The 15,000-nt window shown below is 34.3% G+C and overlaps 1 protein-coding gene across 1 annotated transcript in view; it reads right to left on the bottom strand.

The window, feature by feature from the left end:
• KCP (kielin cysteine rich BMP regulator) overlaps positions 1-14,224 on the bottom strand; it is a 565,655-nt gene extending 551,431 nt beyond the window's left edge. Inside the window, 1 exon segment of the mRNA XM_053716343.1 lies at positions 12,913-14,224. Within this exon segment, the coding sequence (XP_053572318.1) occupies positions 12,913-13,021 (109 nt within the window). The 5' untranslated portion in view covers positions 13,022-14,224.
• Between the last annotated feature and the right edge of the window lie 776 nt (positions 14,225-15,000).

The following is a 15,000-nucleotide window of genomic DNA, read 5'->3' as shown; positions in this document are numbered from 1 at the left end:
CTCTTGCACATGCTCAGTAGGATCTGGTGCCTCAGAACGTGAGCGTATAAAAAGACTGTGCACAATTTCATAATGGAAGTAAACTAAAAAGTTGTTTAAAACTGCTGCTCTATCTATATTTAAAGTCAGGTTGCCTAGTGATGCAGACCATTTAACAAACACCTGAAGGACAGGGTTCTCTCTCCGGTTGGGATTGCAGAACGCAGGCAGCAATACGAATTTATGATTGCTCACCCCCCCCTACTCAAGCTAGTCCAATGGTGCGCGTGTAGGGGCTTTCAATCACCCAAGGTGAACGTTTCCGGGGTGATTTTAATCCGCCAGCTAAGAGCTGGAGTTAACCACTGCTTCTTGACTATCGGCTGCAGATTCGCTCATGTGAGCTTTCAGGGAAGGGCCTCCTAAGCTGCATACGTAGGTTAATAAATAGAGCCCAATGTATCATTATCAGAAAATAGATATTTCACTGTTGTTACAGCTAACCTACTATTGAGTCAGTTCTCCATACAGACTCTGTATAACAAGCACGTCTAGATTATCTCAGTAATGTGTACTGCTGAGCACGAGCTTCAACAGGGTGGGGGCAAATATCTCCTTCAGCTGTTACATCTAGATTCCTGGTCACAGACAGTACAAAAAGTAATAACTTATGCCTAGGTTACGAGTTTTGTCGGTAAAGACCCGCGGTGCTAACGAGGCTTTTTTTTCCAGCGCACCCTTAAGACAACGCTGGTATTACGAGTTGTCTGAATGGCTGCGTTAGCCTCAGAAAAGGGAGCGTTGAGCATAATTTAGCTTCCCTTCAACTCTCAATACCAGAGTTGCCTACGGTAGCGGTAAGCTGGAAAAACGTGCTCGTGCACGATATCCCCATAGGAAACAATGGGGCTGAGCTTGCTGAAAAAAAAACTAACACCTGCAAAAAAGCAGCGTTCAGCTCATAATGCAGCCCCATTGTTTCCTATGGGGAAACACTCTCTAAGTCTACACCTAACACCCTAACATGAACCCCGAGTCTAAACACCCCTAACCTTACACTTATTAACCCCTAATCTGCCGCCCCGCTATTGCTGACACCTGCATTTTATTATTAACCCCTAATCTGCCGCTCCGGACACCGCTGCAACCTACATTATCCCTATGAACCCCTAATCTGCTGTCCCTAACATCGCCGACACCTATATTATATTTATTACCCCCTAATCTGCCCCCCCAACGTCGCCGCCACCTACCTACACTTATTAACCCCTAATCTGCCGACCGGACCTCGCCGCCACTATAATAAATGTATTAACCCCTAAACCGCTGCAGTCCCGCCTCGCAAACACTATAATACATTTTTAACCCCTAATCTGCCCTCCCTAACATTGCCGCCACCTACCTACAATTATTAACCCCTAATCTCCCGCCCCCAACGTCGCTGCTACTATAATAAAGTTATTAACCCCTAAACCTAAGTCTAACCCTAACACCCTCCTAACTTAAATATAATTTAAATTAAACAAAATAAATTTACTATCATTAAATAAATTAATTCTATTTAAAACTAAATACTTACCTATAAAATAAACCCTAATATAGCTACAATATAACTAATAGTTACATTGTAGCTATTTTAGGATTTATATTTATTTTACAGGCAACTTTGTATTTATTTTAACTAGGTACAATAGCTATTAAATAGTTAATAATAGTTAAAATAATTACAAAATTACCTGTAAAATAAATCCTAACCTAAGTTACAAATACACCTAACACTACACTATCAATAAATTAATGAAATAAACTACCTACAATTATCTAAACTAAAATACAATTAAATAAACTAAACTATAGTACAAAAAAACAACACTAAATTACACAAAAAAATTACAAGAAGTTAAAACTAATTACACCTAATCTAAGCCCCCTAATAAAATCAAAAAGCCCCCCAAAATAATAAAATGCCCTACCCTATCCTAAATTAAAAAGTAATCAGCTCTTTTACCAGCCCTTAAAAGGGCTTTTTGCGGGGCATTGCCCCAAAGTAATCAGCTCTTTTACCTGTAAATAAAAATACAATCCCCCCCCCAACATTACAACCCACCACCCACATACCCCTACTCTAAAACCCACCCGATCCCCCTTAGCCAATCGGAACTTCAATCCGATTGGCTGATTGGATGAGCCAATCAGCCAATACATTTATTATAGTGGCGGCGAGGTCCGGTCGGCAGATTAGGGGTTAATAATTGTAGGTAGGTGGCGGCGACGTTGGGGGGAGCAGATTAGGGGGTAATAAATATAATATAGGTGTCGGCGATGTTAGGGGCAGCAGATTAGGGGTTCATAGGTATAATGTAGGTTGCGGCGGTGTCTGGAGCGGATTAGGGGTTAAAAAAAATTATTATAGTATTTGCGATGTGGGGGGGCCTCGGTTTAGGGGTTCATAGGTAGTTTATGGGTATTAGTGTACTTTATAGCACAGTAGTTAAGAGCTTTATGTTCCGGCGTTAGCCCATAAAACTCTTAACTACTGACCTTTTTTTGCGGTTGGAGTCTTGTCGGTAGAGGGTCTACCGCTCACTTCTTCCAAGACTCGTAATACCAGCGTTAGGCAAATCCCATTGAAAACATAGGATACGCAATTGACGTAAGGGGATCTGCGGTAGCCTCGAGTCGCAGAAAGAAAGTGAGCGGTAGACCCTTTCCTGCCTGACTCGTAATACCAGCGTTAGATAAAAAGCAGCGTTAGGACCCCTTAACGCTGCTTTCTAAGGCTAACGCAGAACTCGTAATCTGGCCGTTAGTGACTTAGAGAAGTATATATGACCCTTTGTTGGACATTAGACATATACATGCAACACTGTATATGATATGTTCTTACCACATAAGATAACCAGTTTAAATCAATAAATTTGGGATGGATCTGAAACTGTCAGTACCTTGGTGAAAATAAAATCCAGATATCCAGTTGACACCTCATTGTAAAGAGGAGAATCTCCCATTTAAAATATTGGTTCATATGGCCCTAAAGGATACCCAATGGCCCATGTGAAAATGGTATGAGCTATATAAACTGCAGAATGAGAAAGGGGACAGTTTAGAATCTGCCTCTCAGACATTCCTACACCCATTAAAGGGACATTCCAGTCACAATTTATATGCACTTAGATGAAAATACTTCTTTGAATAGAAACATATCAGCAATATGCATTGGCAAAAATGGTTCTAGTAAAAGTTATCACTGTTTTAATGTTAACATTTTAGTCTGCACGTGCATGTGAAGCATAGCTAGATATTCTCAGTGCACCAGCATTTTAAATAATGCAGCTGCTCAGTGGGGCTTGTATCATGTCAGCAATCTACAAAAATGCTTCTATTCGAAACTGAAATGCATTTACGAGGATTTCAATTTTGGCTGGAATATCCCTTTATGGTCACCATGAGAAATAGGAGGTCCTTCAATATATAACGTGGTATTACATGATTAAAGGAGCATTAAATTAAGTAGAATTGCATAATCCACAAGTACACAATAAAGAGACATTGCAATAACTGAATTTTAAAAGATCAGTAGATTTTTGTCTGACAAATTTCAAAATGTACTTTAATTTGTCAGCCCCCTATATCATGTGACAGCCACCAGCCAATCACAGACTAGTATACATATAAACTGTGAACTCGTGTGCATGCTTAGAAGCAGCTGGTGCCTCATAAAGTTTGCATGTAGAAATGCTGAGCACAATGTCATAATGAAAGTAAATTGGAAAGTCTCTTTAAGCTGCATGCACAAGCAAAATCATGGGTGCATTTCAGTTTTTAATAAAACCATACTTACATTAACAAAAATGCTTCTGGAAAAAGTTATGATTGTTTTGCAGTGGCATACGCACGTATGTTGTGAGGGTCTGTGCACCAGCATTCAAACACTATGAGGTAGATTTTATCAAATGACGGCGGGCATGATCCACTGTAGCATACAGTGTCATCATTTATCATTGCACAAGCATTTCTGGTGATATGCTTGTGCAATGCCGCCCCCTGCACATTCGTGACCATTCAGCCGCTAGCAGGTGTTAATCATCCCGATCGAATCTGTTTGGTATGATTGCAGTCCGACACCTCAGAGGTGGCGAATAAGTTACAACATCTGCTTCTTAACTTAAATTTCAGGCGGACCTGAAACTTCAGGGGTAGATTGCAGCGTCCGCTACTTGATAAGTCTACCCCTAAGGCCTAGATTACGAGTGGATCGCAAAATTGCACTTTCGGGAGCATATTTGTGCTCCACTAGTAATACCAGCGTACGCAAATGTGCGCTTGTATTATAAGTGAAGAGCAAAACAAATGCAACCTCGCATCCACACTCAGGGTCGGCTCCAGAACGAATGAAATGGGGGGGGCATTTTTTTTCCACGAGGGGGCACGCATTTAAAAAGCATGTATGAGAGTCAAAATAAGAGCAGACCTACTGTGGCAGTCCAGGGGTTACATTTATCAGATCTCTGGCTGTGCAGGAGTTAGATTTGTTTATATTTCTGGAAGTGCAGAGTTACATGTGTCATATCTCAAGGAGTATAGGGGTTACATTTATAAGATGTATGGCAGTGCCGCAGCAGTTACATTTACCAGATTTATGGCAGTGCAGGGGTTACATTTGTCATATCTCAGGAATGTCTCCCGCATATGACGCCGCCAGTGGACACTGTTTGCATTTGTAGCTCTACCAATGACCCTATTAATGATCAAATAAGCTTTTACGTGACAGTAAGTTTGAGTGCCAAGCAGTACATTACTTGTACAGATATTATTAATGATATTTACCAGCACACACAGTATATACAGTATGTATATACACACAAATTATATATATATATATATATATATATATACACACACATATATACACACATACACACACATATATACACACACCCACACACATATATATATATGTTTTTAAATGCACATATTGTGGAGTGCTGCCAAAGTGACCAAAATGTATATAATAATAAAAGCAGGTATTGGCGCACCTCAAGACACATGAGACCACAAATTATTTCACATATTTTAACTTTTTTCCATTTTTTCCTTAATGCTGCAAAAATTGCCTTCTTAATATATCATAATTTTTTTAAATTTTTTAAATAAAAATGGGATCTTAGTCACACAATATGGCCATATTCTGCTCAGCCAGTCACCACTTACAAGGTGTCCCACAAAAAGACGGGTCCTAACTCTAAAATTTTAGCCAAGCTAAACTCAAGAATACAATTCTAATATATCAAAATAGAATTTCCAATCTCTCATCCAGACTGCATGGAATGAGGCTTCCTGGCTACATGTTATTACACATACTTCAAACTTGTTTCCCAATGCTGCAAAAAATTGCCTTTTCAACACCTCTAAACACTATGAAGTTAGCCAATACAATTCTAATATACCAAAATAACATTCCAACATTACAATACTATATCTCTCATCCAGACTGCATGGGATGAGGTTTTCTGGCTTTATATACACACAGTTAAATATCTGTGTCTGGAACACACCTGAACTGTGTGTGTGTATATATGTGGTATGTATATATATATATATATATATATATATATATATATATATATATACATACACACACACACACTGTGTATATATATATATATATATATATATATATATACACACACAGTATATATGTATATACACATATATATACACATATATATATATATATATATATATACACACAAACAATATATATATATATATATATATACACAGTGTGTGTATTGTGTGTATGTATGTATGTGTGTGTGTGTGTGTGTGTATATATATATATGTATGTATATATATATATATATATATATATATATATATAAGTATAGGGCAAAGTGCACTCCAGATTTAGTCCATATCAGCCTTGGGTGCTATATCAAAAACACAATAGCATCTAAACATGAAGCACTCCAAAGGTCTTGTATAATGGTCACCTTTATTGTCAATAAATATATACATAATAAAACAAACTTGGGGACAAATAGGAGATGTTTTGAAACATGTAAATAATAAACATACAGCTATTTCACTCATTTTCCCACAGCTACATTTGAAGTGTGTGTATTTGAGCACCTATAATCTGACACACATTTTACACTGATCACTGCAGATAAAGCAGGCACAATGCACACTTATTTTGTGTGATCTGCAGTGGGGAAACTAAGGAATTCCCAATTTGCTTCTTTATCTGTGGCTGCCAGGGTATAAAGCACAATAGGGAAGGGATACTACTCTCACACACACATTGGTTATACGGCTGTGTTTTCACAAAATTACTTCTGCCTTCCCTCTCACTGACTGTTAGCTTCTCCCAGCACTTCCTGCAGAGGTCTGATGATGTCATCATCTCACTTCAGCTCCGTAGTAAGTGGGCTAGCAGGAGGAGGGGCAGTGCAAGCCCTACGTTAACTGTGAGAGCACCAGCAGGGAAATGCAACTTTATTTGTTATCTGGTTGTAAATAGAGGAGAGTAAAGAGATTAGCTGGGCCCTCCAGTGGTGGATCTCCAGGGTCCAGTGGCTGCAAATGGTTGATGCCACATTTGGGACCCTGGATGTTCCGTCACTTTTAAAATGTAAAAAAAAAATATATATATTTTTTTAAAAATCACTTCTTTTGCCCTGGGGGGCACAGCATTCCATTTGGGGGGGGGCATTGCCCCCCAATGCCCCCCGTTAGAGCCGACCCTGTCCACACTGCATGGAAGCTTTGTACTCACAAGAGCATGCTTCCAAAGGCTCCTGCGATGAGCAGCATATTTAAAATATACATGTATAAAAATATATACATATATATTTATGTGTTACTATGTGTATATACATATATATTTATGTGTTACTATGTGTATATACATATATATTTATGTGTTACTATGTTATATACATATATATTTATGTGTTACTATGTGTATCTACATATATATTTATGTGTTACTATGTGTATATACATATATATTTATTTGTTACTATGTGTATATACATATATATTTATGTGTTACTGTGTGTATATACATATATATGTATGTGTTACTTTGTGTATATACATATATATTTATGTGTTACTATGTGTATATACATATATATTTATGTGTTAATATGCTTATATACATATATATTTATGTGTTACTATGTGTATATACATATATATTTATGTGTTACTATGTATATTTACATATATATTTATGTGTTACTATGTGTATATACATATATATTTATGTGTTAGTATGTGTATATCCATATATATTTATGTGTTACTATGTGTAAATACATATATATTTATGTGTTAGTATCTGAGACTGTATATACATATATATTTATGTGTTGCTATGTGTCTGTACATATATATTTATGTGTTACTATGTGTATATACATATATATTTATGTGTTAATATGTGTATATACATATATATTTATGTGTTACTATGTGTATATACATATATATTTATGTGTTAGTATGTGTATATACATATATATTTATGTGTTACTATGTTATATACATATATATTTATGTGTTATTATGTGTATATACATATATATTTATGTGTTACTATATGTATATACATATATATTTATGTGTTACTATGTGTATATACATATATATCTATGTGTTACTATGTGTATATACATATATATTTATGTGCTACTATGTGTATATACATATCTATTTATGTGTTAGTATGTGTATATACATATATATTTATGTGTTAGTATGTGTATATACATATATATTTATGTGTTAGTATGTGTATATACTTATATATGTATATGTATGTGTTGTTATGTGTATATAGATATATATTTATGTGTTATTATGTGTATATACATATATATATATTTATGTGTTACTATGTGTATATACATATATATGTATGTGTTATTATGTGTATATACATATATATACTGTATGTATGTGTTATTATGTGTATATACATATATATTTATGTGTTAGTATGTGTATGTACATATATATTTATGTGTTACTATGTGTATATACATATATATGTATGTGTTATTATGTGTATATACATATATATTAATGTGTTACTATGTGTATATACATATATATTAATGTGTTACTATGTGTATATACATATATATTTATGTGTTAGTAAGTGTATATACATATATATTTATGTGTTACTATGTGTATATACATATATATTTATGTTTTAGTATGTGTATATCCATATATATTTATGTGTTAGTATGTGTATATACATATATATTTGTGTGTTATTATGTGTATATACATATATATTTATGTGTTAGTATGTGTATATACTTATATATGTATATGTTGTTATGTGTATATAGATATATATTTATGTGTTATTATGTGTATATACATATATATATATTTATGTGTTACTATGTGTATATACATATATATGTATGTGTTATTATGTGTATATACATATATATACTGTATGTATGTGTTATTATGTGTATATACATATATATTTATGTGTTAGTATGTGTATGTACATATATATTTATGTGTTACTATGTGTATATACATATATATGTATGTGTTATTATGTGTATATACATATATATTAATGTGTTACTATGTGTATATACATATATATTAATGTGTTACTATGTGTATATACATATATATTTATGTGTTACTATGTGTATATACATATATATTTATGTGTTACTATGTGTATATACATATATATTTATGTGTTACTATGTGTATATACATATATATTTATGTGTTACTATGTGTATATACATATATATTTATGTGTTATTATGTGTATATACATATATATTTATGTGTTATTATGTTTATATACATTTATATTTATGTGTTATTATGTGTATATACATATATATTTATGTGTTACTATGTGTATATACATATATATATTTATGTGTTAATATGTGTATAAATATGTGTTTATACATATATATTTATGTGTTACTATGTGTATATACATATATATTTATGTGTTATTATGTGTATATACATATATATTTATGTGTTACTATGTGTATATACATATATATATATGTTACTATGTGTATATACATATATATTTATGTGTTACGATGTGTATATACATATATATTTATGTGTTATTATGTGTATATACATATATATTTATGTGTTAGTATGTGTATATACATATATATTTATGTGTTATTATGTGTATATACATATATATTTATGTGTTACTATGTGTATATACATATATATTCATGTGTTATTATGTGTATATACATATATATTTATGTGTTACTATGTGTATATACATATATATTTATGTGTATATACATATATATTTATGTGTTAGTATGTGTATATACATATATATTTATGTGTTAGTATGTATATATATATATATATATTTATGTGTTACTATGTGTATATACATATATATTTATGTGTTACTATGTGTATTTACATATATTTATGTGTTAGTGTATATATATATATATATATATATATATATATATATATATGTGTTAGTATGCTTATATACATATATTTATGTTAGTATGTGTATATACACATATAAACACATCAATATATATATATGTGTGTTAGTATGCTTATATACATATATTTATGTGTTAGTATGTGTATATATATATATATATATATATTTATGTGTTACTGTGCTTATATACATATATTTATGTATTAGTATGTGTATATATATATATATATATATATATATGTCATTATGTGTTAGTATGCTTATATACATATATATTTATGTGTTAGTATGTGTATATACATATATATTTATGTGTTACTATGCTTATATACATATATATTTATGTGTTAGTATGTGTATATATATATATATATATATATATATTTATGTGTTACTGTGCTTATATACATATATTTATGTATTAGTATGTATATATATATATATATATATATATATATTTATGTCATTATGTGTTAGTATGCTTATATACATATATATTTATGTGTTACTATGTGGATATACATATATATTTATGTATTAGTATGTGTATATATATATATATATATATGTCATTATGTGTTAGTATGCTTATATACATATATATTTATGTGTTAGTATGTGTATATACATATATATTTATGTGTTACTATGCTTATATACATATATTTTTTCATTAACCAGAGATCTGATCTCTGGTTAATGAATTTGAGCACAAAGTGCTACTGCGAGCTTGCGGTTGCATTAAGCAGCAACTTTTAATGACTGGTTATTTAACGTGCGCCTGTAAACGTGTAGATTTTCCCGTTTACGGTTGTAATCTAACCCTATACCTTCTCAGAGTGTTACTAATTGGTTGTATGACAAAAAATAAATCTTCACAGGCGCAATACATACCAGCTCTCTGCTTGCTGCTTAAAAACAGTAACACCTTTTACTAGAAGCATTTGCTAACAGAAGTATGTTGCAATAATACTTCTATGTAAAGCTGAAATACACCCACGTACATTTCAATTTGACCTTTCTTTCCCTTTAATACAAATGAATAAAACTTTACAGAAATAAGAGATATAAACTGGGGGCCATCGTTCTGGTTTATTCTAAGAAATAACACACACGAGACCTCCTTATATGGATTAAAGAGATTGTAAACACCTGGCAATTACACTATATTCCTACAATTATACAAAACATGTTAGGCAAGTGTCATTATTTTTTAATGGATTAACACCTTGTCCACTGCAGATGTTTTTAATAGCCAAACTCCACCCCCTGCTGGACGTGCTAGCCACAGACCTAGCCACATTCATTATGTTAGTAAAATATTGTTTGTCTAGCAGTTTTTAACGAGTCATCTCTGCTGAAGCCCGTTATGGCAGATGGGTTGCAGGGTAAGGCTTTTGAAGTCTGCATGTGCCGGTTGAGTTCTTAGAACTGGAAAACCCATCATTTGCAGACTTAAATGACATGGATAAAATAAATACTGAAAGTATATTGTACATTTTCTGTTGCAACCTCAAGGCGTTTACTAATCTATCCCTTTAAAGGGATAGTAGAGTAAAAATGAAACGTTCATGATTCAGATAGAGCATGCAGTTTTAAACAACGTTTTAATATACTTTTATCTAATGTGCTTCATTTTCTTTGTATATTTTGTTGAAAAGCATACCTAGGTAGCAATGCACTACTGATTGGTGGCTGAACATATATACCTCTTGTCATGGCTCACCCAATGTGTTCAGGTAACTCCTAGCAATACATTGCTGCTCCTTCAACAAAGGATACCAAAAGAATGAAGTAAATTTGATCATAGAAGTAAATCTGAAAGTTGTATAAAATTTGGGGTTTATATCACTTTGATTTTTTAAATATCACACAATTAATACTTATTGCAATAGTTTATCTTGCTAAATACTTGTTACTAAACTGTGAATATAAATTTCATTTATTAACTTGAATGACTATTATTATGTTTGTGAAAGTTGTATGCTTTTTTCCACCTCCTGGGACGGTTCCTGTGGACACCCCTTGTTACAAGTTTATGTTAGATAAAATACAAGATAAATTCAGTAATCACTGTGTGTATTCTCAGAAGGTTATCCAGCTCCTCCAATCATTTCCTTACACTATTATTTTAATTACAGTAAAAGCAAGCAACGTTCTGAGAACATATCGGTAAACAAAGTGAGACAGTTCTTTCATTGTGATAAGTTGTGCTGTGTGTTCTAGTTCGTTCTACACAATTCATTTGGTGAAGGTAACCCTCATCCTAAGCGCCTTAGTTCTGGTCCATTAAATATACTGTATATATTATTTTGCAGATACCCCATCTCCACAGCCTATTTATTTATAGTTGCCAACAGTTTTGTTGTACGTCCCTGGATGGATATATATATATATATATATGCACATACACACACATATATACACACATATATATACACATACACACACATATATACACATATATATACACATACACACACATATATATACACATACACACACATATATACACACACATATATACATATATATATATATACACATACACACACATATATACACATATATATACACATACACACACATATATACATATATATATACACATACACACACATATATATACACATACACACACATATATACACATATATATACACATATATACACATATATATATATACACATAAATGCATAGATAGATATAGTGTATTATTTAAATATAATTAACTCCTACTGGAATATTACTATTGAATGGGTTCACATATTATTTGTTTGCCTAATTTTGATGCTGCGTTGCAACAATAACCATATGCCCAGAATGTGTTCCAGAGACTGTTATTGTCATTATTATGGGGTAGGTGTAAGAGCTTGGTGCTGTAATTAGCTATGGATAAGTGTAAATGATACTATTACTCTCAAATGGGTGCGTTTTGATGGCAGAACTGAGTGGGCGGAGCAGTTGAACAGTAGGTCGTCAATACTCCGGTAAACTGCTAGACTGCTCTGCGGCAAAGTGTCCCTGGAAATGTTTTTCATGTGTTAGTAACCATGTTATTGTTTATTGTAATATAGGTTTGTCCATCCTAAGGTCCCTTATACTTTTCCCTATCCCTAGCCCTCACCATTACCAGCACATGTACATACTTCTGTTATATTTGTGTTGGAATAGATTTGCTTTTACAGCTATGTTTTCGTGTTATGTTGCTAAAAAAAATCTTTCAAAGTATTTATGTAATGAAAATATATTTTATTTTGATAAATATATTCATTATATCGAATTAGCAAAATTGTGAGTGAAAAAATGTACTGTGGCTACTCACTTCAAATGGTTGTACAAGTCTGTGCCAAGGTAATACAATTACATGTTAACTGGCACTAAATAAACTCAATGAACCCTCATAGCCCAAGTCACTTACCATTATCATCGTAGTATTGAAGGTTTGTGTCCAGATCCTGGTGCCCAGGTGGCTGGCACAGACAGAGGGGTAGCAGAAGCAGAAAAAGTCCCCAGTGCGAGGGTACCATGGTGAAGGGTTCCCCAGCTAAGGCCACATCCCAAGATCTGTAGGCTGTGGAAGTAATGAAAGTGCACTTAGTAGCTCGGCGAGGTTGGTGAAGCCGGCCCACAAGGACAGACAGGCTGGTATAACAAGATGCTGTATGTTAATGTCAGTGGCAGTGTAAAGGATGGCAGGTGGGTATCATAGAATATTGTGCCAGTCTACCAGGTCCATTTAGCTGAGATCACCAAATGTACAGTAAAGATGGCAGTGAAAGTCTACAAGATGCCAGTCTGGCATCACTGTCTGAAGAGAAACATCCTGGTATCACAAAATGCACAGTAAAGATGGCAGTGAAAGTCTACAAGATGCCAGTCTGGCATCACTGTCTGAAGAGAAACATCCTGGTATCACAAAATGCACAGTAAAGATGGCAGTGAAAGTCTACAAGATGCCAGTCTGGCATCACTGTCTGAAGAGAAACATCCTGGTATCACAAAATGCACAGTAAAGATGGCAGTGAAAGTCTACAAGATGCCAGTCTGGCATCACTGTCTGAAGAGAGACAACCCGGTATCACAAAATGCACAGTAAGGATGGCTGTGACAATTCCATTTCTCCAGAAGACCAGCAGGCTAGTATCACAAACACCAAGATGGTAGTGCCAGTAAAGTGAAATTATAGTAACAGGTTTATGCCACTGTTAGTGGTCACATTGAGTGACTGTTAAAAGTGTTAAATAGTAATTAATAAGGGGCTATACATGTGTTACAGGAAGGCACTTAAAGATAAGTACTGACTGACACAATGAGCCACAGGTGATGGAGGTGAGGTGTCACATGCCTAAAAAGGGATTCTCAATGATGACCAGACATTTACCTGAGCAGCCAGTCTCCAGAAACTTGTGGGGTCTGCAATAAAAGTCCTGGATTAAATGCCCAGATTAGACCAGTCCTTGGAGAGTGATTACACTGCTGAGGCACAGCTGACAAAAGGAGATCTTTATGGGTTCCAGCCCATAGATGTTTAGCAGGGGGGTAAGTACTATCCAGGTAGGTGTCCATACACTCAGGTAGCTTGTCACCTAACTCAGTGCCCAGTGATGTTGTTATCCCAGATTTCTCCTGATGAGCAAGGAAACACCATCTACACCCAGCTTCCCACCTTAGCCAGCTGCTGCCCCTCTTGTAATCAGGAAGAGAAGAACTGCTCCTGGTAAAGTTTCACCCCTGTGTGCCTCTCTCTAGCCCCTCCCTTGTCAGCCCCCCCTTACTGCCACATTCCCACCCCCTCAGCCTTTGCCTTTCTATCCTTCTCTGTATTCCGCCCCCTCTGCTCTGTGTATTCCTCCCAGTCCCCTGTATTCCTCCCTTCTCATTAGCTTTCCTCCCTCCCCTCTCTCTCTGACATTCAAACCAAATTCCTTCTCTCATCCCTGTGTGCAAAGTATTTAGTGATGCAGATGTGGGGGAGGTTTCAGCTGGACCCCCCTCTGGAAGGTGCTTCACAAAGTCTGCACACTGACCCCTGGCACTCTGGCATCAATAAGGGTTCGTTATTACTCCTTAGGTGCACTCACCTACCATAGTGGCCTGACACTACCATACATTGCACTTAACCAGAATTAAAGGGAAATAAATACATATTCATTTTGGATAGAAACATTTTTGAAGTGCATATGTATTTATAAATATACAGTGAAACCTTATTATTCAAGGAGCATACACATGCATGCCCAGTGCACCTAAATATGAATACTGTGCCTGCTCAGCATGGAAGGGGAGGGGTGTGTATCATGTCAGTGCTCTGAGATACACAAGCCTGAAGTGATGGGTCATAGTGAACTTTTTTACTTCTATTCAAAACTGAAATGCTCTCGTGCACAAATTTCAGCTTTAACAAAAACCTTTAAAGAGGAAAGTGTGATTGCTGCATAGAATAGACTTCCATTTGAGGTGGTAGGACAAATACCTAAATGAATACAAGAATACATGCACGTGTGTG

This window comes from Bombina bombina, chromosome 6 (assembly GCF_027579735.1).
Source record: "Bombina bombina isolate aBomBom1 chromosome 6, aBomBom1.pri, whole genome shotgun sequence".
Taxonomy (NCBI): Eukaryota; Metazoa; Chordata; class Amphibia; order Anura; family Bombinatoridae; genus Bombina; species Bombina bombina.
Note: the sequence above shows the minus strand (reverse complement) of the source record. Positions and strands in the feature narration are given on the sequence as shown.